We start from the raw sequence: 27,138 nt of genomic DNA on the forward strand, positions 1-27,138 counted from the left end.
ATGGTCTGGTCGTTAGGTCTCTTTTGACCTTCAGTTATCATTAGTTTTTTCCGCACCCTCGCCCACATGTGCTTCACTGTTTTGATGTTAACTTTCCCTTTTCCCGGCTCATTTGGTTGTCGATTAACAGGCTTGATTTCGTCTCTTCGTACTATCCAGTCTAGATTTTCTTTTTTATCACTTCACTTGGACTTAAATCTACAGTCTCAGTCTGAAAAGAGAACCTCGCACAAGTGCGAGCTAATACGACACATTCTCGATTTATGCTCGGGTTTTCGCAGCTTTTATGAAGTAGACTTGACAGCAAGCGTCGAACCAACTAAAGAGACGCTCTGCCATGGTCGTAACAGGTTAGCATGTTCTACAGGACAGTGCAACAGAGAAGCTCAGGGAAGTTCAATACGAATCTTTCTGCAGAAAGGTGACATTATTAACTCAAACCCTATTAGTCAAATTCAGAAAACCAATATTCGAGGAAATCTGAGCAACACTTCTGCTGTCTCTGTCGTACATCTTGCTTAGCGACCATGAGGATAAGTCAAGAGAGGCTTGGGCACATGCGGAGAGGTACAATCATGTTTCCTTCGTTCCGTAGGTGAATAGAATGAGGAAGAGACTTGTTAACATCGGTAAGAACTATCCTCCACCACGCAAAGTGCAGTGACTCGCAAATTATTTATTTAGAAGTGAGACCACTTGATTGCACCATCAACGTTTGCCTTTGACATCCAGTACTTGTAACGAGAATTATTCTTGCCAGACTGCTGTCGTGTATGTGGCGTACCTCGCCGACGATCGGCCTTGTTTCTCTGGCGGTGTCTACTATCTCCTCTCCTGACCTTCCATACTCCATATTTTCCGAATCCATCAGGTTTGCCACTAACTTTCATCCGGAGAGACTCGCTGTCTTTAATCGGGCGGGTATCTACGTCCTCTCTTGCAACTGAACATTAATAGATGAGCCCATGAGCTAGAACTGTAGCATTCTTAAACTGAACCTTATCCCCCATTTATCGGATTTCATTTCGCGGCTGCCAATTTCAGAAGACTTTCGGTACTTTGCACAGTCTTCAGGGTTTAAGCTCATAGTCTTCCTTATGCAGTTAATATCAAAAGTAAATGATATGTTACGAATTTTGGGAGATATAAGTCGTATGCCGCCATTTATAGAACATTACATTGCTTGAGTGCTAGCTTAACACGTTGCAGGCGGATCCCGAGTTTACTTTTCTTTCCAGCGCCACCCGTTAAGAATGGATCTCGACATAACTGGCGTTTTATGCTCGCTGTCAGTAAACGTCACCTGCTGTGATATATTTTAATCACTTAATCGATATAGATATTTACAGCAGTAGTCGATGTATCAAACTTGATTGCCTTCATGTATTTTCTGCTTATTTAGCATTTTGATTGTATTTTGATATTTAAAATATTTATAGCTTCTTCTAAAAGTTTCTCGCGCTTTTACTTTTTGCTCTGTTGAGAAAACGGAATGGAATACCCGACTCTGAAATACTTTCGAAGGTCTTTGACATTGAGTATTCATATGTTCCTAGTGGTGGTTAAGATCCGGATGAACGTGTTCTAACATTCTGCGTGGTGTCTGTCTGTTCTAAGTCGTGTCTCCCTAACACTTTCGCGCAACGACGCTCTGAGCGTGTTTTTTTAGGGAATTGACTAGTTTGAACCTGGGACCTGTTGCTGGTAAGGAGACGCTATACCACACATGACATGTAGAGGTCAGAAGAGTTCAGTGAGACTAGCGATGATATAACCAAATACTTAATGATTTCAGTGTCAGCTCCACTGCACTCCCTGTAAAAGAATCTTAATACTAACTAAATTTAGTGAAAGGGTTCAAGGCTTTCCTATTTTTAGTTAGCTGGTAAAATAACGTCGAAAAAGCAGTTAAGTTTACCATTGGAAATTTTATTCTATTCACAAACATTGTTTATAAATTGCACTATTGATAAAAGGAAATGTTTTAATACACCATAGTAAAAACCAACTGCATTCAACAAAAATGTGAACGAATATTCCTGGAATGGGTTTCCAAGTTCTACAATGGATCGAAGGATGACCTATGCCATATCACATCTATAATCTAGGTTTAAATTAAGTTTCATAAAAGAGAAAACTATCAAAAATGGTCTACAGTGACCCTCAATTATCTTTAATTACTTATTTAACTTGTCGTAAATTACGGTGGCTGATGTGGCTTCTCAATATTTATATAACAGAAAAATCATCGCGTTTCAGATTTTAACTTCAAGTAGCAAATGTGAATACCACGAAGTTTAATTGATGATCGACACTAGTATTACATAGAAAGGGGATGTAACAGACGAGACTTCTGCAGTTCTGAGTGAAGCCTTATGCGCTCTTATGAGGCATCATGTGCGTTCATTACCTTGTCAGTGGTTAGGCAGCGTCAGGGGTGGCTGGCGGCGCAGCTCCACACACCTCGCTGTCTCAGTAGCATCTCTCTCGAACTTATCATTACTACTGTTTACTGAAGTTGGTTTAAGAAAGAGGTATCTGGCTGTGTTTTCAACTGACCAATCAGGGTCTCAGTGTTAATCTTAAGCTCCGTCTACAAAAATTCTGTCTATCCAATGAGAACCTTTATACTTTTCGTGGTGGGTCAATGTTTTTAATGTTTTTGCGTAACAGAGATGCGTATAGTCTCACGCTAAAACTTGCAGCTGGTGTGGCCCTTTTAGTGATATCGTAAGATCTATACTGTTCTTCTGGAGGGCTCTATCTTTTAACATGGGCTGGGGGATGGGCCTCTTGGCTGTCAGCCGGCGATGCGGGTGTCCCCTTGTCCCGCTCTTATCGTAGGGCCTTCTAGCCTACACCGCTCTGCTCTAGGCTTCTGTTCTCGTTTCTCCTCTTGGAACTGCGTCTGTTTCATGGTGGGAAAGTATGACATGCATTTAGACGTTCTTGTGTTAGTCTGTGGTATTCCATTTGCTCACTCGTTGATCATATTACTTTGGTTAATTTAATGTCGGGATTTATTCGGAGCTATGTGACATATTGCCGGATTTGCTAACATGTCAGGGTTTTCATGGAAGGTGTTGGATTTGTCTGACACCTTACAGTGTGAATCAAAGTTTTTGTGTTTCTGAGCCGATTCTTGTGCCAGTGACAATATTGGACGTGTAAAGAAATGTAGAGTAGTAAGTTATTCTGACAACAGCGATGAAGATGATTCTGTTCTCTTGAATGATTCGTTTTGTCGTAATAACACTTTGCAGACGGCGCCCGAGTCTCACTCCGGGACTGGCTATGCTTTTGAAAGAATGTCTCTCGACCGCCGTCATGAATGTTTCGAGTGCCGATCTTCACTGAACGCGACCAATGTTGGTAACGTTGTTGCGCTGAAGAGGTGTGCAACTGGTCGTTCATTGCCTAAAAACTGTGCACCAACTTTGCTAAAGTTACAGGTAGCTGTTCCCTTTTCTTTCTGTGTATTGCCATCACTCATAAAAAAATATCGCATAAAAATACCATTTAAGTTTATTCCAACTCTTCATGAAAGTTAGCACTGTATTAGGAAAATATAAGTCACCTATATCATCTGACTCCTTGTATATGGAATGACGAAGTCTAAACAAGAAAAATACAAAAAAGAGAACATTCTAAAATATAAAATATACTGTCATATGTGGCCAAGACGAAAAGTTCCGACTGGTATATTTGTGGTGTAGTAGGAACTCATCCACAATAAAGAAATCGATGCAAAAAGTCATTTGGCTTGTTTTGTGACTAAGCATAGGGATAAAATTTGTTGCATTTTCTTGTTTTCGTACGTGTTACAAATTAATGTATATCAAGCGTCAACTGGATCTGCGGAATAGTTTTGATTATATGGCTTTTTAAAAGTGTCTAGTTGAGTGCGTCCTTGAATGTGTTTCGTTCATATGGGTCTGAATATTGCACCTTGACAAAACTCATTGTTTGGGACGGCTTGTAACCTACCTTAGTGCTGACCACATAGCCCTCTGTATCTGGTGACACCTAAGATCTGAGTACGACACGGCTGCCGCTCGGTACCGTTGGGCCTTCAAGACCTGTACGGACGGTGTTTGTTTGTTTGTTTGTTTGCTAAATGGCCTACGTTTAATCATCCAAAGTAGTTGGAGGCTTATAAGGAGTCTGTTCCATAACTTCAGACTTAAAAAGAGAGTTGAATAACATTCAGAAATAGTCGTACCTTATATGAAACTGATCCACTCCAAGGACGTCGCAAAACTGCATCACAGCAGTAAAGTGCACAGTATGACATTAAAGGGTCGGTGCATAATTTGTTTGATACAATTGACGCCAAATGCTACAGGCAAAATATGTGTCCTATTTGTGGGACACTGTCCAAAAGAAATGTTACGCACATAGCCCGGGGTGGGGGGGACTGCTGTGGTCTGTTGTGAGGTTGTGGACAACTGAGGTCTACGGCGGGACGAAGCCTCTCCGTCGTTTCTAGGTCCCTGGTTTAATACACAATACACACACATGAAATAGAAGCAGTGGTTGGGAAGGGAGTGAGACAGGGTTGTAGCCTATCCCAGATGTTATTTAATCTGTATGTTGAGCAAGCAGTAAAGGAAACAAAAGAAAAATTCGGAGTAGGTATTAAAATCCATGGAGAAAAAATAAAAACTTTGAGGTTCGCCGATGACATTGTAATTCTGTCAGAGACAGCAAAGGACTTGGAAGAGCAGTTGAACGGAATGGACAGTGTCTTGAAAGGAGGATATAAGATGAACATCAACAAAAGCAAAACGAGGCTAATTGAATGTAGTCGAATTAAGTCGGGTGATGCTGAGGGAATTAGATTAGGAAATGAAACATTTAAAGTAGTAAATGAGTTTTGCTATTTGGGGAGCAAAATAACTGATGATGGTCGAAGTAGAGAGCATATAAAATGTAGACTGGGAATGGCAAGGAAAGCATTTCTGAAGAAGAGAAATTTGTTAACATCGAGTACAGATATAAGTGTCAAGAAGTGGCTTCTGAAAGTATTTGTATGGAGTGTAGCCACCTATGGAAGTGAAACATGGACGATAAATAGTTTAGACAAGGAGAGAATGGAAGCTTTCAAAATGTGGTGCTACAGAAGAATGCTGAAGATTAGATGGGTAGATCACATAACTAACAAGGAATTGAATAGATTTGGAGAGAAGAGAAATTTGTGGCATAACTTGACTAGAAGAAGGGATAGGTTGGTAGGGCACATTCTGAGGCATCAAGGGATCATCAATTTAATATTGGAGGGCAGCGTGGAGGGTAAAAGTCGTAGGGGGAGACCAAGAGATGACTACACTAAACAGATTCAGAAGGCTGTAGGTTGCAGTTGGCACTGGGAGATGAAATAAATTGCACAGGACGGAGTAGCATGGAGAGCTGCATCAAACCAGTCTCTGGACTGAAGACAAAAACAACAACAACACCACACACACACATATATGTAGGTTACACATGTTCCATGGTGAAGGACCTTATTTTGTTTCAAAATACAAGATAGTGCATGACCGACGACGTATGACTTAAATGTCAACAAGTTGTATAAATAGTTCTAAAAATATATAGCATTTTACTCACCATAAAATTCTGTAGCTGAAGAATTAACAATATCTTCCAAATAGCTTTAATGTATCATACAGCACTTAAATGTGTGGAAAGCGAAGTATTTACGGAAGATACGCAAAACACAACCTAACGTCTAACATTAAAAACTGTAGAAAATGGCAGAAACTGTACTTGGTGGTCTCTAGTGCGGATTTCTTCTTGTTATTTTAAAAGCGGTCACTAGACTGATGTAACGACCAAGAAACATGATGTGTTCCTGGGTACATTATTCTCTACGTACAGCACTCTACCCTACAGTTAATGGGATACACTGATGTGGTTAGTAAGAAGACGCAGACATTAGTATCAATCAAATGTTTGATTCAGTTCAATAGTGCGCAGTTATTACTATTTCATTTTCATTAAAATGCCTTAAATGTCAGAAAAAATATGAATTTAAAAAAATTCCAATATGACATACAAAAACTGCTATATGACTTGACATAAATACGCATTTTCAGAGGAAAATTTAAGCTCGTATGCTTCCCAGAGTTGTAAGTTCATTATTAAGTTATTATAAGAAGTTGTACATTATAATGAATGTTCTTTGGTTGCAGATATGCTACAACGAAAACCCTTTAAAGTACAAAGTTTGGCTCTAACGTTATGTTTTGCAACAACCGATATATGAAGTGCTTACTTGTTGTTAAAACAGACCTAGCCACAGCGTCTCATAGTTAAAACTGTGCGTGTCTTATGGGTAGTACACAAGGGACTATTGGATATAGACAGAATAAAAACTTCAATTAGATTTTTTTATTTTTACTACAAATATACACATATAAAGTATAAAAAAGAACAATATAAAAATGAAAATGAAATGGTTATTGTATACATTCGTATAGCTGATCGTACATAGTATGCTACCTTTCCACAAGATGAATATAAGTATCATGATGCTGATTAAGGCACAGCGCACACGAGCGGTTTGTCCTGTGGAGTGCCATTCTGTTAGGTTGCCAAATTCAGTGTTCACGAACAGGTTTTGTAGTAATGTTGCCAAAAAGCACTGATGGAATGAATAGATGAACAATGCTGGGGAACAACATCCAAGTCTCAGATAGTTTATTATTCATTTTAATAGCTATATGCTAAAATATTTCTGCCGAAATTGTTTGAAAATAGTACAGTCAACAGTTCTGAGAGAAGTACCGAAAACACACGTGAAGGTTCAAGACTGTCGTCCCAAAACTCCGGAAATACTTGTATTTTCGTTGGGTGGAAATCTCCATCGTACGGTAAAGCCACTCCCAGGTACCGAAGTGTAAAGAAAGACTCATATTATTCTGAGTGTCGAGACATTCAGTTTCACACAGAGTGCGCAGACAGTGGAAAAATTCCGACGCAAGCGAGGAACGTGTAACAGTATCGTCTGAACCATTCGCATAGACGAGTTAGTATTTACAGTTTTGCGTAATAATTGGAGAACTTTCAGAAAAATTATTGATGCAAACTAAATACCTGTTAACATCTAATCATCTTTTCATCCTAAACGTGAAACCTCGCGCCCCCTACTATCTTATAAAGGATTCTTGTGCAGCAGCCGGTTTCAGAGCTGTGTAAGGGTTTGAGAATAAATAATAAAGAATTATTTGGCAATCCTAATTGTGTCTTTGATTTATATGCAAATGCAAATTGTTACTTACTAGCCAATTAGTGGTACAATAAGTACCCTCCGCCACACACCGTAAGGTGGCTCGCGGAGTATAGATGTAGATGTAGATGTAACCCTGAGACATTTTAGTGAGGACTTGCCCAACTTATGTTCCAGGTCTGAATTCAGAAGAAGATAAATCAGCTCTAAAAGTTAAAATTAATAAATTTCACTATCATTCAACCTGTTAATCAATGCAAATTTTTTCTTTTATAAATCTACCGGAAATTGTTAGTGACTTCATATACTTGTTTTAAAAGCAATTTTTTTGAGTACCCCTAATAATTGCACAGGTTAAAAAATATTGTACAGACGGAATTAATTGACGAAACACATTTTAATGCTTGATATTTGGGTATATTATTAATGGTTATCTAAAATTATTGCAATTGTGTTGAACTTTTTAATGCAACTCGTGCACGTTGCTTAATACTCACGAAAGTTAAGCATCACAGCTCTAAACTTCAGCACTGTTCTGATCCATGTGAATTCATGTTTCTTGCACTGCCTGCGAAATGTAGGAATCTTGTTTCAAGTCCTAATCCGGCACGCAGTTTCCAGGTATGTCGTATGACATGTTGAGAATACAAGTTGCGACATAGTCACAAATAAAAACAGTGATCCAGGAAGTGTAGAATTAGTTTCTTCTATTCCAGTCTCTGATCACCGTGTTAACTTGTATAGAGTCCATTAGATATATCTTGTATTTCGGAATACAGCTCCATCACCCATTTGTCTCATTGACTCTTCTATGTTTTTATAATTTATTTCATTAGCTGTGTGAACTTATAAAGTGATTGGCACAATAGTTTGTGGTCCTCTTCTCGACGCGACGTTTCGAGAGGCACAATGGGCCATAGCCTATTGGTGGCAATTGGATATAAATACGCCATTTCTTCCACTGGGATCCAACTATAACAACATGAAGTGTTAACCTGGAACGACGTGGCTGCCTGCACTGTACAACAAGTATTTTATGGTCTTTTGTGGTACTAGCAGTTTCAGTAATTCGTTTCTTAGAGCTCGCAGATATCGTTGCAGCAGATGGTCGGAAACATGTACATACTTTAGTTTGCGAGAAACCTTAATTTATCTATGGCAGTCATTTAGTCTTGAGTGCTGAGTCCCATTAGTAATCGAGGACAGCCTTTGTCACTTTCATGATACACTTTGAGAACATAAAACGTTCTCCCCTGCTCCCGAGAGTGAACGTTAAATGGAAACATAAGTCTTCGTTTTCTTCCAGTGAGCTAAATGTGATTACTTCGGAAAAATGTGATTTCTGAGGGAGCTCCTATTTTCAAACAATGTTTCTCTACTGTGTTTACACGTATTTTTGTTGCACTCAGCTTAAAACTGGGCGTAACGATAACATGAGACAGTAAATATAAATCAGTACTTTATCAGTCAGTAAAATGGTCAGTGATAGTAATCAGTATGGAACAGCATTCCGAACTAGATTCAAAGAAAACCATAAAACTTGGATTCCGTATTGAGAAGTTGAGATTTTAACCACGGAAGAACCGGAGTTGGTAGCTGCTCTTGTCAAAATATAAACAAACGTACCTTCTTTTCGATTTGTTAAAGACAAAAAGTTATCTGTAAACGATAGTCATTCTAAATAATTTCGTAAACTTTGAACGGGTGAATATTTGTCATGTCGTTCAATTTGTGGGCTGACAACCTGCTATTACAGAGTCTTCGCTACCTTCTTTTCAACAGTCTAATTTGCCTGCATTCCATACAGTTATTGAATCAAATGAGAAATTATCTACATTAAATGGAAGCTGAGGAATACGAGGTGGATAAGCGTATTTTAAATTCTTGTAGCATTTTTTTTAATATCACGTTTAATCATACAGTCTTCCGGTGCTTATTAATGAAATTAATGGGACTATGGAAGCGATTAATGAGCGCCCACGCACGCAAACAAATACTGATGTGCTAGCAGATAACGAATAGATTATTATAATATATGGAACAAGATGTTGCGAATAGAAAAAAAAGTGAACTACTGAAAAATGATGAGGCTTATATAATCTTGAAGACTGATGTTGATATGACGATGAATTCCATGACGTATGCACTGTGCCCCGAAATGAAGTCGAAAAAAAATATTTTAAGGGCACGTCCAGTATATGAAAATTGGTGGAACTGGAGAGGTGAGGAGAAGCGAAAGGGTGGAACGTGATTTCTATTGTATGTCGTATGAGTGTTCCACCGTGAGGTAGTGATGGATAAGCTGCAGGCAACGGCTGAACTGAATGCTCCCGCAAGTTCAGAAGCACTTGACGTTATGCCACCAGTCACACTGCTCCGTCAGCTCGTTGAAGGCCGTACCGTGAGGACACAGGAACGAATCACGCCGTCCGTCCCTCTGGCACACGTGAAAACCCTGCAACAACAAACATTTCATCAACATGTGTGAAAAAATCACGATGTACAGGGTGATCAAAAAGTCAATATAAATTTGAAAACTTAATAACCCACGGAATAGTGTAGATAAAGAGGTAAAAATTGACACATATGCTTGGAATGACATGGGGTTTTATTAGAACAAAAAAAAAGTTCACAAAATGTCCGACAGATGGCGCTGGACAGCAGGTAACTGCTACCGTGCCGGGTGAGAGGTACGTCGATATGTTACAGAATCGCATCATCCCCAGCCTGGCTGATAAACACCTGCTGGAACGTACGATGTTTATGCACGATGGCGCTCCACCCTATATTGCTAGACGCGTGAAAGATCTCTTGCGCGCGCGTCGTTTGGTGGTGATCGTGTGCTCAGGCGCCACTTTCGTCATGCTTAGCATCCCAGGTCCCCAGACCTCAGTCCGTGCCATTATTGGCTTTGGTGTTAGCTGAAATCGCAAGTGTATCGTGATCGACCGACATCTCTAGGGATGCTGAAAGACAGCATCCGTTGCCAATGCCTCCGGACATGCTTTACAGTGCTATTCACAACATTATTCCTCGACTACAGCTATTGTTGAGGAATGATGGTGGACATATTGAGCATTTCCTGTAAAGAACATCATCTTTCCTTTGTCCTACTTTGTTACGCTAATTATTGCTATTCTGATCAGATGAAGCGTCATCTGTCGGACATTTTGTGAACTTTTGTATTTTTTTGGTTCTAATAAAACCCCATGTCATTCCAAGCATGTGTGTCAATTTGTACCTCTCTATCTACATTATTCCGTGATTTATTCAGTTTTTAAATTTATACTGTCTTTTTGATCACCTCGTACTTCCCCTAGGCGGCTGAACTGTCGACACATGTACATCTACATCTATATGGATACTCTGCAAATCACAGTTAAGTGCCTGGTAGAGGGTTAATCGAACCAGCTTCACAATAATTCTCTATTATTTCAATCTCTAACAGCGCGCAGAAACACGAACACACACATCTTTCCATGTGATTTCTGATTTCCGTTATTTTATTATGATGCTCGCTTCTCCCTATGTAGGTCGGCATCAACAAAATATTTTCTCATTTGGATGAGAAAGTTGGTGATTGAAATTCCGAAAGAGACTCCGCTGCAACGAAAAACGCCTTTGTTTTAATTATGTCCACCCCAAATCCTGTCAGTGACACACTCCCCCCTTTCTTTCTTCCTCGGGCCCGTGTCCCGCTCCACCGCGGGGTCGGCTGTGTTATAGCGGATTTGGCAGTGTTAATGGCAGAGGGTGGCCGGATGCCCTTCTTGCCGCCACCCTGAACCCCCAGGGATGGAAGTAGTGTACCCCAGCTGTCTGCGTCGAGCTGTCTGTGAGTCGTGTAACTGAGGCGGAACTTGGGGACAAGCCTGGTATTCACCTAGTGGGATGTGGAAAACCGCCTGAAAACACATCCAGGCTGGCTGGCATACTGGCCCTCGTCGTTAATCCGCCAGGTGGATTCGAACTGGGGCTGGCGCGCCTACCCAAGTCCAGGAAGCAGCGCATTAGCGCTTTCGGCTACCCTGGCGTGTCAGTGACACACTCTCCCCTATTTCGTGATAATACAAAACGTGCTGCTCTTCTTTGAACTTTCTCGATATTCTCTGTTAATTCTATCTGGTAGGGATCCCAGACCGCGCAGGATTACTCCAAAAGAGGACGAACAAGCGTAGTGTAGACAGTCTTTTTAGTGAACCTGTTACATTTTCAAAGTGCCTTGCCAATAAAACGCAGTCTTTGGTTTGCCTTCCTCACAACATTTTCTGTGTGTTCTTTTCAATTTAAGTTGTTCGTAAATGTAATTACTAGGTATTTAGTTGAATTTACAGTCTTTAGATTTATCGTGTACCCAAGTTTAACGGACTCCTTTCAGCACTCATGTGGATGACCTGATGCTTTTCCTTATTTAGGGTCAATTGCCAATTCTTGAACCATACAGATATCTTTTCTAAATTGTTTTGCAATATATTTTGGTCTTCTGATGACTTTGCTAAACGATAAACGACAGCATCATCTGCATACAACCTAAGACGGCTGTTCAGATTGTCTCCTAAATCGTTTATATAGATAAGGAAAAGCAGAAGGCCTATAACGCCACCTTGGGGAACGCCAGAAATCACTTCTGTTTTACTCGATGACTTTCCGCCAGTAACTGCGAACTGTGATCTCTCTGACAAGAAGTCACGAATCCAGTCACATAACTTAGACGATATTCCATAAATACGCACTTTCACTACAAGCCGCTTGTGTGGTACAGCGTCAAAAGCCTTCTGGAAATATAGAAATACCGAATCAGTTTGAAATCCCTTGTCAATAGTACTCAACACTTCGCGTGCGTAAAGAGCTAGTTGTGTTTCACAAGAACAATGTTTTCTAAATCCTTGTTGAATGTTTGTCAATAGACCGTTCTCTTCGAAGCAATTCGTAATGTTCGAATACAATATACGCTCCAAAATCCTGCTACTTACCGACGTTAATGATATGAACCTGTAATTTAGTGGATTACTTTTACTACTTTTCTTGAATATTTGTGTGACCTGTGCAACTTTCCAGTCCTCGGGTGCAGACCTTTCGTCGAGGGAGCGGTAGTATATTATAGTTAAGTATGAGCTATTGCATCAGCACACTCTGAAACAAACCTAACAGGTATACAGTCTGGACCAGAAGACTTGGTTTTATTAAATGATTTAAGTTGCTTCACTACTCCGAGGATATCTGCTTCTAAGTTACTTATGTTGGCAGCTGTTCTTGATTCGAATTCTGGAATATTTACTTCGTCTTCTTTGATGAAGGAATTTCGGAAGGCTGTATTTAGTAGCTCTGCTTTGGCAGCACTGTCGTCGGTAGTATTTCCATTGTTGTCGAGCAGAGAAGGCATTGGTTGTCTCATTTTGGCCAGGTTTCGAGACAAGTGTGGAAACTATTATAAGCATCTCGCATTGCTGTCCGTGCTAAATTTAGAGCTTCTGTAAGACTGCCAGTCTCAAGTGTTCTCTCACGCTATACGGGCTTTACATTTTTATTTTCAAAATAAAGAATTCTGGTGGTCTAGTGGTAAAGTGCGTACCTGGAAACCAAAATGTCATGGAATCGAATACTGGTCGGAGCACGGACTATTTGAGTACGCCTTGGACCTAGCCTTTACCGCTCAACAATATGGAGATCCGCCAGGAACGACTCATGGTGCAGATTCCACGTTAAACTGTACGTCCCGCCTCGTCGGAAAGATAACATGGGTAGGTTAGGGACACGTAAGAGCCGAAGTGGATGCATAATGGGGCTTTTCCGTTGAAGGCTACTCCCTGTAAGTATTACGCGTAATTGCTCTTACGAGAAGCGTAACATTTTTTATCTGTTCCATGCACGGCAAGACAGAAATTGCATAGGAAGCTGTGCTCAAAAGTAAAAATTTAAGTAGAGTTTAGTCGTAGACAAATGTTGATTGATATGTTTTGATTGTAAAACCGAGGAATCAGGTCTCTCGTTTACTCGTTTTGAATAATGTGCACTAAAATGGTGGTAGTATGTTCTTAAGATTGCTCAGTACGGCTCTGTGTATTTCAATGGTAGGGTGAATTCGACACTAAACTTTGTCGGACAGATGGAAAAAATATTTTCTGCTTCGCAGGTCTTTTCATCAACGGATGATAAAGGTGCTGACTATGTTTCAATACGGTCTGAAACCTAAAAATTTTTGTAGGCACTGTGGCAGAAACTAGCACAAATCATTCATCTTTGTCACACAAAAATAACGGAATATACGAGGTGTGTTTTTTAAGTAAAGTCCGTTTTGTTGTATACACAAGTAGTTCGCGCACATACCGCAACGAGCGCGTGCGTCGTGTACCGGCATGCCTCTGGAACAACTGTGATCAGTTTCAGCTCTGTAGCTAACCTGTACGGTTCTGTTCTGTGCTTTCAAAATGTTTGACTATCAGCTCGCCCGCCGAGAGTGAGGTTCGCTCAGTGATACGGTTTTTGTCAGCAAGGAACCTGTCTGCTGCAGAAATTCATCGATAGATTTGCTAAGTGTACAACGATACTGTTATGAGTGAAAGCAAAGTGCGTAAGAGAGTACGAGAATTCAAAGATGGCCGTGACAACGTCCATGATTAGGACCGCCCCGGTCGCCCTTCTTCGACTACAGACGATTTCGTGGCTTCAGTTGCAGCGATGATTTATGAGAACAGGCGCTCCACAATAAAATGTCTCTCAAACGAATTTCATGACGTGTCGAGATCAGTGCTTTACAACAATGTTTCTGAACACCTAAAATTTAGGAAACAGTGCTCCTGCTGGGTCCTAAAACTCGTAACAGAGGACCACAAAAACCAAAAATTTGAGTGTGCGATGAAGTTCTTGACTCATTATCACGAAGAAGGTGACGGCTTCTTGACTCAGATCATAACTGGAAACGAAAAATGGGTTTCGCGTATCACACTCGAATCGAAGCAACAGAGCATGGAATTGGCGGGCGCGAATGCGCGCTCGCGCGCGCACACACACACACACACACACACACACACACACACACACACTCGCCTGTAAAGGTGAAGGCCAAACAGACCTGTCCCAGCGCAAAATCATGGCGTCGGTGTTTTGGGATAGGCATGGTCTTTTGTTGGTCGACTTCATGCAACAAGGAATCACTATCAATGCAGAAGCACACTGCCAAACCCTGAAAAGCTACGTAGAGCGATTCAAAACAAACGATGCGGCATGCTGACAAAGGGAATTGTCATCCTCCATGACAATGAAAGCCCTCACACTGCTGGTCAGACCCGTGATTAATTGGACAGTTTTAGGTCGGATGTTTTAGACCACCCACCCTACAGTCCTGATCTTGCGCCGAGCGATTACCATCTGTTCCTCCACCTTAAACAACACCTCAGTGGCAGCCGTTACAGTGATGACGACATGAAAACGGCATTGAACTCTTGGTTATCGAAGCAGGCGGCAAGCTTTTATGAAGAGGGTGTTTTAAAATTGATTGAGAGGTATGATATGTTTCAACAAACTTGGCAACTATGTCGAAAAATAGAGTGAAGTTATGTACTGTCTGAAAATAAATTTACTTTTTTGAAAGAACCTTTCGTTGTGTGCTCACGTTGAAATGGACCTTATTTAAAAAACATGCCTCATATATCAAGGTGAGAGTTGCCCTTTCTTTCTGGCTCAGAGTGTTTAAACGACAACATGTTAACTTTTCAACACAAGTGGAAGGAGCCTATAAAGTGCTGTGTAAAATGTAAAGATAAATGTTAACTTTTGCACGATGTCCCACTGCCAACTAAGGCCCACAGGGTGACAATTATTGAACTGTCATCATCATCATCATTTAAGACTGATTATGCCTTTCAGCGTTCAGTCTGGAGCATAGCCCCCCTTATACAGTTCCTCCATGATCCCCTATTCAGTGCTAACATTGGTGCCTCTTCTGACGTTAAACCGATTACTTCAAAATCATTGTTAACCGAATCCAGGTACCTTCTCCTCGGTCTGCCCCGACTCCTCCTACCCTCCACTGCTGAATCCATGAGTCTCTTGGGTAACCTTGTTTCTCCCATGCGTGTAACATGACCCCACCATCTAAGCCTGTTCGCCCTGACCGCTACATCTATAGAGTTCACTCCCAGTTTTTCTTTGATTTCGTCATTGTGGACACCCTCCTGCCATTTTTCCCATCTACTAGTACCTGCAATCATCCTAGCTACTTTCATATCCGTAACCTCAACCTTGTTGATAAGGTAACCTGAATCCACCCAGCTTTCGCTCCCGTACAACAAAGTTGGTCGAAAGATTGAACGGTGCACAGATAACTTAGTCTTGGTACTGACTTCCTTCTTGCAGAAGAGAGTAGATCGTAGCTGAGCGCTCACTGCATTAGCTTTGCTACACCTCGCTTCCAGTTCTTTCACTATGTTGCCATCCTGTGAGAATATGCATCCTAAGTACTTGAAACCGTCCACCTGTTCTAACTTTGTTCCTCCTATTTGGCACTCAATCCGTTTATATTTCTTTCCCACTGACATTACTTTCGTTTTGGAGATGCTAATCTTCATACCATAGTCCTTACATTTCTGATATAGCTCTGAAATATTACTTTGCAAACTTTCAATCGAATCTGCCATCACAACTAAGTCATCCGCATATGCAAGACTGCTTATTTTGTGTTCACATATCTTAATCTCACCCAGCCAGTCTATTGTTTTCAACATATGATCCATAAATAATATGAACAACAGTGGAGACAGGTTGCAGCCTTGTCTTACCCCTGAAACTACTCTGAACCATGAACTCAATTTACCGTCAACTCTAACTGCTGCCTGACTATCCATGTAAAGACCTTTAATTGCTTGCAAAAGTTTGCCTCCTATTCCATAATCTTGTAGAACAGACAATAACTTTCTCCTAGGAACCCGGTCATATGCCTTTTCTAGATCTATAAAGCGTAGATACAATTTCCTGTTCCACTCATAACACTTCTCCATTATTTGCCGTAAGCTAAAGATCTGGTCCTGACAACCTCTAAGAGGCCTAAACCCACACTGATTTTCATCCAATTGGTCCTCAACTAATACTCGCACACTGTATGAAATGAAATCTCCATAAAATCTGAACGGCTTGCGTTAGGACGTTCAAACTGCATGGTAGGCCGTGGAGTATGATGGAAATTAGTATAAGCATGGTTTGGTGTAGCCCACCTTCAAAATGGTTCAAATGGCTCGAAGCACTATCGGACTTAACATCTGTGGTCATGAGTCCCCTAGAACTTAGAACTACTTAAATCTAACTAACCTAAGGACAGCACACAACACCCAGCCATCACGAGGCAGAGAAAATCCCTGACCCCGCCGGGAATCGAACCCGGGAACTTGGGCGTGGGAAGCGAGAACGCTACCGCACGACCACGAGATGCGGGCTAGCCCATCTTCATTAAGCAGTGTGACAGGCTGCTTACATGCATGCTCCAACTGTTTTTCGGGGGAGGAACTACTATCCTTTCTTTCAGAGCGTCGGGTACTCTTGTGCCTCGCCACATGCCATTAGCAGCACCTTCAGTGGTGTCTTTGAAAATGTCCCAGTAGTACTGGTACAACTCTGCTTCGAGACCATCAGACCTTGGCGACTTTCCCTTCGCTGTGCGGGAAGTTGCTTCCTCAATTTCGTCGATCGCGAATGGGGCTTTCAGAGTGACTATCCGCCTCTTGCAAGTCCTCTTGGATGTAGCTTAGCACCGTGTAACATGCCTTATCGTCGATATCTTGTCTGTTATACAGGGTACAACAATATGCTTAGGTGCAGTCCATAGCCCCCTCTGGGTATCTACTCGCTGGCCGGATTCTTTCACAGCTTCAGTAATCGGTTGAACTTCCCATCAAAGTACAATGAGCGAAACACGAAACAGCCATACCCTTTCTTTGGCCGGTATGAATTTTGGTCGAGACTGAACAAAGACTCCAGAGAGCTGCTTTCACCACATTTCAGTGATTTTATCTTTAAAATACTTGGGCTTTGCACATATTGCAGCATCATCGACAACGGTAGTTCTCTGGTACAGGTCCCTGATACATTGATAGTGAAACTATACTCGATTTTTGCCTCATGCGTTACTGCCTGGCGTAATGTTTCACTATTCACTTAAGCCTAGGCTTTACTGAGCGAATGGCGTTGTCTTGAAAAATGATTTTGCTGCCATTTGCGTCTTATCTCATTTTTAAGCTCTGTGTCCTGCAGGAGGCTAGTATTGAGCTTCCAGCAACTGAAACCACGAGAGACCTGTTGACATTGAAGATTTATAAAACAGGAGCAGGCACAGTAGTCAGAAAAACTGACTGGCGCTATGCCGTCAATCATGACAACCTGCTTGCTGCACAGTGGGACAGATAGGAAAATGGGACGCAGGAGGTCGTGTAACTGTTCCAAAGTGTCAACAAGGTGAAGATGAGTAACGAGTGTTTGCATTTCGTGAGACTTATTGAAGCTGGGTGCCTCATCCTTAGCATGGACGACACAGTCAGTCTCCGGCAATGAGTAGCGTACAACCACAGGTATTGTTTAGACTTGGTAGCTCTTTTTTCAAAAAAACAAGGGAAGCTTGTGTCGTTTGGTTGATCCTAATGGAGCAGAAAGGTTTATTATCTGTGTACGTTGACGGTACATGAGATGAGATGCATCAGCCATTAAGACGACATGGACATCAGTGAATGGAATGCTGTAACGCATCAGGATTGTGGTTCCAATAGAATCTTCACTACTCACGTTGAAAATGTCAGCATAACCTAAATTAATAATATCAGAAGTGGTAAATTCATGAAGAAGAGCAATATCGACCGCAGTGCCGTACGGAACGTCTGCAAGATCACGGATTTTATGGCCACATGTAATCCAATTAATATCAATTGTACTTATACACTGAAGCGCCAAAGAAACTGGTATAGGCATGCATATTCAAATACAGAGATATGTAAACAGGCAAAAATGGCGCTGCGGTCGGCAACGCCTATATAAGACAACAAGTCTCTGGTGCAGTTGTTAGATAGGTTACTGCTGCTACAATGGCATGTTATCTAGATCTGAGTGAGTTTGAACGTGGTGTTATTGTCGGCGCACGAGCAATGGGACACAGCATCTCCGAGGTAGCGATGTAGTGGGGATTTTCCTGTACGACCATTTCACGAGTGTACCGTGAACATCAGGAACACAGTAAAACATCAGATCTCTGACACAGCTGCGGCTGGAAAAAGATCCTGCAACAATGGGACCAGCGACGACTGAAGAGAATCGTTTAACATGACGGAAGTGCAACCCTTCAGCAAATTGCTGTAGATTTCAATGGTGGGCCATCAACAAGTGTCAATGTGCGTACCATTCAACGAAACATCGTCGATATGGGCTTTCGGAGCTAAAGGCCCACATGTGTAACCTTGATGACTGCGCAACACTAAGCTTCACACCTCGTCTGGTCCCATCAACACAGACAATGGACTGTTGATGACTGGAAACATGTTGTCTGGCCGGACGAGTTTCATTTGAAATTATATCGAGGGATGGATGTGTACGGGTATGGAGACAACCTCATGAATCAATGGATCCTGCATGTCAACAGGGGACTGTTGAAGCTGATGGAGGCTCTGTAATGGAGTGGGGCGTGTGCAGTTGGAGTGACACGGGAACCCTGATACGTCTAGATACGACTCTGACAGGTGACACGTACGTCAGCATCGTGTCTGATCACTTGTATCCATTCATGTCCATTGTGCATTCCGACGGACTTGGTCAATTCCTGCAGGATAAGGTAATACCCCACACGTCCATAATTGCTACAGAGTGGCTCCAGCAACACTATTCTGAGTTTAAAGACTTGCACTGGCCCCCAAACTCCCCAGACATGAACATTATTGAGCATATCTGGGATGCCTTGCAACATGCTATTCAGAAGAGATCTCCACCCGCTCGTAGTCTTCAGGATTTATGGACAGCCCTGCACGATTCATTGTGTCAGTTCCCTGCAGCACTACTTCAGACATTGGTCGAGTCCCTGCCACGTCGTGTTGCGGCAATTCTGCCTGCTCGTGGGGACCCACCAGGATGATGTTTCGGGTGCTAACGGTGTGTCTTCTTCCACGGCTGTAGCGCTGGCAGTGGCACACGATGTAGATTCTGAAGGGGTTGCAGCTGCCTTAATGGACCTGATCATTTTCAACAGAATAGGATTTAAATGCTCAGCTTTCTTCTGCGCTCTGGATTGCGGTACTTGAATATTTTTCTTATTGGATGATAGATGTAGGGTGTCTCCCTCCCCTTTACCTTTCATGTTCTTGTTACACCTCTCTTTAGGTTTTGTTTCGACGCCGGAACGCTGAATGAAGCCTGCGACGGGTAAGACAGCACTGTCATTACATAAAAACGGAGTTACACTGCTTGTTCCGCAGGGAATATCGACGCCTAGATCAGTGGCAGATGTAACCGTTTCAGCATCGAGGCTGCAGTCAGAAGAGCATGGGGTCGACCACTGCTTCCACGTCGTGTGCGGGGTCGCCCCCTTAGCCAACATATCTTCCTCCGAGTCACGAGTATGGTTCTCAGTTTAATAGGGAGTGCGGCTGCCGAGTGACAGTAGTGGGTTTCGTTCACACCGGCGGGAGTTCTCGCCGTGGCGGCCAGAATATCGAGCGAGAGCACGGCAGGAAGGGAGGTGGTGGAAGGGGAGGGGCAACAGCTGGCTCGCTTCTCGGGGAAGTTGAGACGACCTGTGCTTACTACAGTTTGCCCAGAAGTACTCAGTCTACCCGCAAAATAGCAGGTGAGTTGTCGGGGGGGGGGGGTCTGCCCACTGTACGAGATGAATGACTGTGTGCCACCAACGGCCATATAACGAAGGTATATACTTGTTTGGGTCAGTAGCAACAATCCTAACACCGCTATCAACTTGGCATATGCAAGCAGACGATCACTTTTGATTACTCACTCTTAGAACAGTTCCATGCAGACGTAACCATCGTGAGATAGCGTCATTCGAAAACTTCAAAGGTAGGTTGAATATGTATACACTATGGATACCATAGCCAGCATGTACGATTTGTGGTTATTAATCGAGTCATATAAATTTCTAAATTTTCGAATGCCACAAGTGGAATTCACAACACATTCACGTATTTCGGAAGTTTTCAGTCTCATGAAAAGAGAGTTCAAAATGAAATCCAACTGAAAACCGACAATATCTTCATGTACAATCTTATTTTCCTCAAACACTCGCTTCTGAATGTCTAAAGCCATTAAGATGCGGAGAGTTACGATCTAAAGTCCACTGGATATAATCTTTTTCTGTTTAAGTTCCTCATGATACAGAAGATTGTTACGGTACACACTAAATCACGCGGCAATGCGGCGGGGAAGAAGAAGGTGCAGCTTCGTGCCCGCTCGCTCTTACGGCTGCCATTCGACCTTACGCAGGCTCAACAAGTATGTAGATACACTGAAGAGCCAAAGAAACTGGTACACCTGCCTAAAATCGTGTAGGGCCACTGCAAGCACACAGAAGTACCGCAACACGACGTGGCACGGACTCGACTGTCTTAAGTGCCATGCTATCTAACGCACTGCTTTCCGGGTGGGAAGGCGTGGAGGTCCATGGCACGAATCCGCCCGGCGGATTAGTGTCGACGTCCGGTGTGCTGGCCAGTCTGTGGATGGTTTTTAAGACGGTTTTCCATCTGCCTCGGCGAATGCGGGCTGGTTCCCCTGAGTCCGCCTCAGTTGCACTGTGTCGGCGATCTCTGCGCAAACACTGTCTCCACGTACGCATACATCATAATTTAGTCTACCACGCAAACATTAGGGTTACTCTCGTCTGGTGTGAGACATTCGTGGAGGGTCCACTAGGGGCCGAACCGCACAATAACCTTGGATTCAGTGTGGGGCGGCGGTGGGGTGAGTGGACTGCTGTAGCCTGTTGTGAACCACTGAGGGCTACGGTGGGGATGAAGTCTCTCCGTCATTTCTAGGTCTCCAGTTCCATTCAGTATAATACAATACAGTGTCTGAAGTAGTGCTGGAGGCAACTGAAACCGTGAATCCTGTAGGGCTGCCCATAAATCCGTAAGAGTACGAGGGGTTGGAGATCTCTTCTGAACAGCACGTTGTAAGGCTTCCCAGATTGGTTCAATAATGTTCATGTCTGGGGATTCTGATGGCCAGCAAAAGTGTTTAAAGTCAAAAGAGTTTTCCTGGAGTCACTCTGTGCCAATTCTGAGCGTGTGGGGTATTACCTTATCGTGCAGGAATTGACCAAGTCCGTCGGAATGCACAATGGACATGAATGGATACAAGTGATCAGACATATGCTTACGTATGTGTCACCTTTCAGAGTCGTATCTAGACGTATCAGGGGTCCCATATCGCTCCAACTGCACATGCTCCACACTATTACAGAGCTTCCAGCAACTTTAACAGTCCCCTTTTCACATGCAGGGTCCATGGATTCATAAGGTTGTCTCCATAGCCATACACGTCCATCGGCTCGAGGCAATTTGAAACGAAACTCGTCTGACCAGACAAAATGTATCCAGTCATCAACAGTCCAATGTCGATGTTGACGGGCCGAGACGAGGCTTAAAGCTTTGTGTCATGCAGTCATCAAGGGTACACGTGTGGGCCTTCAGCTCCGAAAGCCCAGGGACCGTAGACTTAGTATTTGACATTACTTTCAGCTTGATACCTGTACCCGTTCTTGAGAAAAAGGGGTCTTAACATAAGAACGAACGGACAGACGGACGAACGACAAATGGAAAAGAATCGTTTTTTGTGTGATATGACCGCAAATCAACAATTTTCCTGATTTTTTTTTTCGTTTACTTGTACTGTGAAACCTTGCTTCTTGTGAAATTTAATAACTATAGGTCGCCGGCCGGTGTGGCCGAGCGGTTCTAGGCGCTAGAGTCTGGAACCGCGCGACCGCTACGGTCGCAAGTTCGAAACCTGCCTCGGGCATGGATGTGTGTGATGTCCTTAGGTTAGTTAATATTAAGTAGTTCTAAGTTCTAGGGGACTGATGACCTCAGAAGTTAAGTCCCATAGTGCTCAGAGTTATTTGAACCATTTGCACTATAGGTCATCAGGAAGTTCCCTACAGGTTTTATGAATGAGTTTGCGAGTGTCGAAATATGTTTCATAAATAACCCATACCTTTTGACTCTGTTGACTTAGGAGCTTAAATTTTTTATACCGCTGTACAGGCTGTACATCTCACTATACAACAAACTTCAGCTTCATAACTCTTCCCGTCCCTGACGGGGTCTTAACAGTGGGACGGACAGACATACAGACAACAAAGTGATCCATAAGGGTTTCGTTTCTACCGACTGAGGTACAGAACCCTAAAAATCAAATCAGGGCCGAAAGAACCCCTAAACACACGCATTTGGGGAAGGAGTGCAGTTTTACAAAAACATTTCCCCCGATGAGCGTACCGTGTTTCGAAATCGATTTGAGTATGCCTTACCCCCATTCCCCCCCCCCCCCCCCCCTCCCAAGAGCCCCTGCACCCCCAAAACGAACGTGCTTGACAATGTTCCAGGGTCCATTACGTGTTCCCACCTCTCACCATATGAGGTTACGTCCAGAATTACTATTCAGGCTGAACCTTGTAAGTAGGCTGTTAAGGTTTTTATGTTGGTAACGCCACGTAGCGCTCTGTATGAAAGTCACTGACTGTGCTGTGTACAGTCTGTGGCTGGTTGGCATTGTTGGAATATTCACTATTGTAGTGTTGGGCAGTTGGATGTGAACAGCGCGTAGCGTTGTGCAGTTGGAGATGAGCCGCCAGTACTGGTGGATGTGGGGAGAGAGATGGCAGAGTTTTGAGAGCGGACGATCTGGACGTGCGTCCGTCAGAAAAAGGAAATATGTAAGACTGGATGTCATGAACTTTATATATGATGACTTTTGAACATTATTAAGGTAAATACATTGATTTTTCTTTATCAAAATCTTTAATTTGCTAACAATGCCTATCAGTAGTTAGTGCCTTCAGTAGTTAGAATCTTTTATTTAGCTGGCAGTATTGGCGCTCGCTGTATTGCAGTAGTTCGAGTAACGAAGATTTTTGTGAAGTAAGTGATTCATGAGATGTATAGGTTATCGTTAGTCAAGGCCATTCTCTTGTAGGGATTATTGAAAGTCAGACTGCGTTGCGCTAAAAATTTCGTGTGTCAGCTTAGTGATGATCAGAATAAGTAAAGAGAGAAATGTCTGAGTACGTTCAGTTATACTCAGCTGTCTTTGTATCAAATAACGTAGTTCACAGCTCATTTATAAGTTTCCAAAGGAGACGTTTCAACCTGCTCTCGTCTGAGAAAAATGGTTCAAATGGCTCTGAGCACTATGCGACTTAACATCTATGGTCATCAGTCCCCTAGAACTTAGAACTACTTAAACCTAACTAACCTAAGGACATCACACAACACCCAGTCATCACGAGGCAGAGAAAATCCCTGACCCCGCCGGGAATGGAACCCGGGCATGGGAAGCGAGAACGCTACCACACGACCACGAGCTGCGGACTCTCGTCAGAGAAGATTACGCGACAACACTCCTCGTTGGTTCAGTCTCTATGCTCTTGGCACCACCGCAAACGGTGTCGCTGATCTGCGAATGTCAACTAAACGCAACGCACTGGTCGTCAGGCAAAGAGATCACCCCCATGCAGTCACCGTGTCTCTGCGGAGCGTCAGATTGCGTGCCTTGCAGTCCTATTAAATATAGTTGCAGCTAGAACTGGTGATATTTTTAAGAATACCGGTTGTCCGATACATCGATACTTAAAACGTTGTTACCGGCCCTCGATGTATCGAGAATAGTTATCGTTTTATCGACGAAGAAATTACAACGTACTGGCCAAGAAAAATATCAGCTGCACATTGTAAATAAACCGCCAATTAGAGCTGTATATTTAAGTACTGATTTATTGTTAGATATTCCATACATCAACAAGCTAGCAGGCTGTTTATCCCCCTTCAAGCAAGAACTGAAAGGAAAACGATGCACGTTTACGCTTGGCGATAACGACTTTGCCTTCTGTGCACGACTGGGGGATTTCTGGGAACGTGCTGCCACGCTTTCATTTATTTCCACTGAGTTCTCAAGGTGCCCACTTATTTTGAATGTTTCCTTTAAAATAGTAAATTGTTATGCTTTGTAAGTTTTTTCTGGCGCCTTAGAAAGAAAGTGTGTCTATGCAATATACACTCCTGGAAATGGAAAAAAGAACACATTGACACCGGTGTGTCAGACCCACCATACTTGCTCCGGACACTGCGAGAGGGCTGTACAAGCAATGATCACACGCGCGGCACAGCGGACACACCAGGAACCGCGGTGTTGGCCGTCGAATGGCGCTAGCTGCGCAGCATTTGTGCACCGCCGCCGTCAGTGTCAGCCGGTTTGCCGTGGCATATGGAGCTCCATCGCAGTCTTTAACACTGTTAGCATGCCGCGACAACGTGGACGTGAACCGTATGTGCAGTTGACGGACTTTGAGCGAGGGCGTATAGTGGGCATGCGGGAGGCCGGGTGGACGTACCGCCGAATTGCTCAACACGTGGGGCGTGAGGTCTCCACAGTACATCGATGTTGTCGCCAGTGGTCGGCGGAAGGTGCACGTGCCCGTCGACCTGGGACCGGACCGCAGCGACGCACGGATGCACGCCAAGACCGTAGGATCCTACGCAGTGCCGTAGGGGACCGCACCGCCACTTCCCAGCAAATTAGGGACACTGTTGCTCCTGGGGTATCGGCGAGGACCATTCGCAACCGTCTCCATGAAGCTGGGCTACGGTCCCGCACACCGTTAGGTCGTCTTCCGCTCACGCTCCAACATCGTGCAGCCCGCCTCCAGTGGTGTCGCGACAGGCGTGAATGGAGGGACGAATGGAGACGTGTCGTCTTCAGCGATGAGAGTCGCTTCTGCCTTGGTGCCAATGATGGTCGTATGCGTGTTTGGCGCCGTGCAGGTGAGCGCCACAATCAGGACTGCATACGACCGAGGCACACAGGGCCAACACCCGGCATCATGGTGTGGGGAGCGATCTCCTACACTGGCCGTACACCACTGGTGATCGTCGAGGGGACACTGAATAGTGCACGGTACATCCAAACCGTCATCGAACCCATCGTTCTACCATTCCTAGACCGGCAAGGGAACTTGCTGTTCCAACAGGACAATGCACGTCCGCATGTATCCCGTGCCACCCAACGTGCTCTAGAAGGTGTAAGTCAACTACCCTGGCCAGCAAGATCTCCGGATCTGTCCCCCATTGAGCATGTTTGGGACTGGATGAAGCGTCGTCTCACGCGGTCTGCACGTCCAGCACGAACGCTGGTCCAACTGAGGCGCCAGGTGGAAATGGCATGGCAAGCCGTTCCACAGGACTACATCCAGCATCTCTACGATCATCTCCATGGGAGAATAGCAGCCTGCATTGCTGCGAAAGGTGGATATACACTGTACTAGTGCCGACATTGTGCATGCTCTGTTGCCTGTGTCTATGTGCCTGTGGTTCTGTCAGTGTGATCATGTGATGTATCTGACCCCAGGAATGTGTCAATAAAGTTTCCCCTTCCTGGGACAATGAATTCACGATGTTATTATTTCAATTTCCAGGAGTGTATCAGAACTACCTGTACAGGGTGTATCAAAAACAATTATCCGATTTGGTACGTCTGTATTTCTGAAAATAATGGACCTATACAATGAATTTTGTTTTTTGATGAACGGGAAACTCAAAAAAAAAATTATTTTCTTACCTTTTCATAGGTGTTCACTATGCCCCCCTTGAGATGACCAGCATATGTCAATGCGGTATTCAAACTGTTCCGACACTTCAGCGATCTTGTCTCGAGTTACAGCTTCCACAACTGCTGTTATGCGATGTTTCAGTTCCTTCATTATTGTTGGTAATGGAGGCACATAAGCAGAGTCTTCTATGAACCCCCACAAGAAATAATTACATGCAGTCAGGTCCGGTGACCTTGGAAGCCAGTAATATAAGGCTGAATCATTTGTTCCAGTGCGACCGATCCATCGTCCAGTAATCCTTTGATTTAAAAATTCCCGCACTTCCAGATGCCAGTGTGGCGGTGCCCCATCCTGTTGGTAAATGAAGTTCGTGGGAAAAGAAAGTTCTCAAGCACATGCTTCCTGTAACAGTGCTCACGGCAAAGAAAAATGGACCGTACACCTTTTCCCGTGAAACTGCACAAAACACATCACATTTTGGATAGTCCCTCTCATATTGTACAACTTCATGTGGCTGTTCCGTACCCCATATTCTATATTATGACGTTTCATCTTTCCGTTTAAATGGAATGTTGCCCCGTCACTAAAAACTAAGCATGGCAGAAAACTGTCATCCTCCATCTTGCCAGGAACGAAATTACAAAAGTCCACACGTTGTTGTTTGTCACCTTCACGAAGAGCTTGCAGTAGCTGAATTTTGTATGGTTTGCTGTGCAAACGTCAGCCCAACACATGCCAGACGGACGTCGGGGACATGTTGAGTTGTCGAGGTGCACGGCGAACGGATTTCTGCGGACTCCTTGTGAAACTATGGCGGATGCGTCCGACGTCTGTATCGGATACTAGGAGCCGGCCTCTGCACAATCAACTTGTTTCTCGGAATTGTTCATGCCATCGTCCAATGCTCTGTGCTGTAGGAGGATCCACACCATCCCTAGTACGTAAGTCACTCTGAGCGGTTATTACTCACTCGCACTGCGCAAAACGTAGAACACAAAACGCTCTCTGTTGTCCCGACACCATTTTTACTAGAACTAAAGTGGGCGCACACTGCTGCTGCCTAGCGTAAACCATCTAAAACTCAAGCGTTTGCTCTTTCCAACAGTAA

General features: G+C 43.5%; 1 protein-coding gene across 1 annotated transcript in view; it reads right to left on the bottom strand.

Annotated features, from left to right (window-relative positions):
• Positions 1–6,457: 6,457 nt before the first annotated feature.
• Positions 6,458–27,138, bottom strand: part of LOC126471294 (uncharacterized) — a 427,804-nt gene continuing 407,123 nt past the window's right edge. Inside the window, exon 5 of the mRNA XM_050099413.1 lies at positions 6,458–9,683. Within this exon, the coding sequence (XP_049955370.1) occupies positions 9,567–9,683 (117 nt within the window). The 3' untranslated portion in view covers positions 6,458–9,566. The remainder of the gene's footprint in view (positions 9,684–27,138) is intronic.

The sequence above is a fragment of the Schistocerca serialis genome, chromosome 3 (assembly GCF_023864345.2).
Source record: "Schistocerca serialis cubense isolate TAMUIC-IGC-003099 chromosome 3, iqSchSeri2.2, whole genome shotgun sequence".
Lineage (NCBI taxonomy): Eukaryota > Metazoa > Arthropoda > Insecta > Orthoptera > Acrididae > Schistocerca > Schistocerca serialis.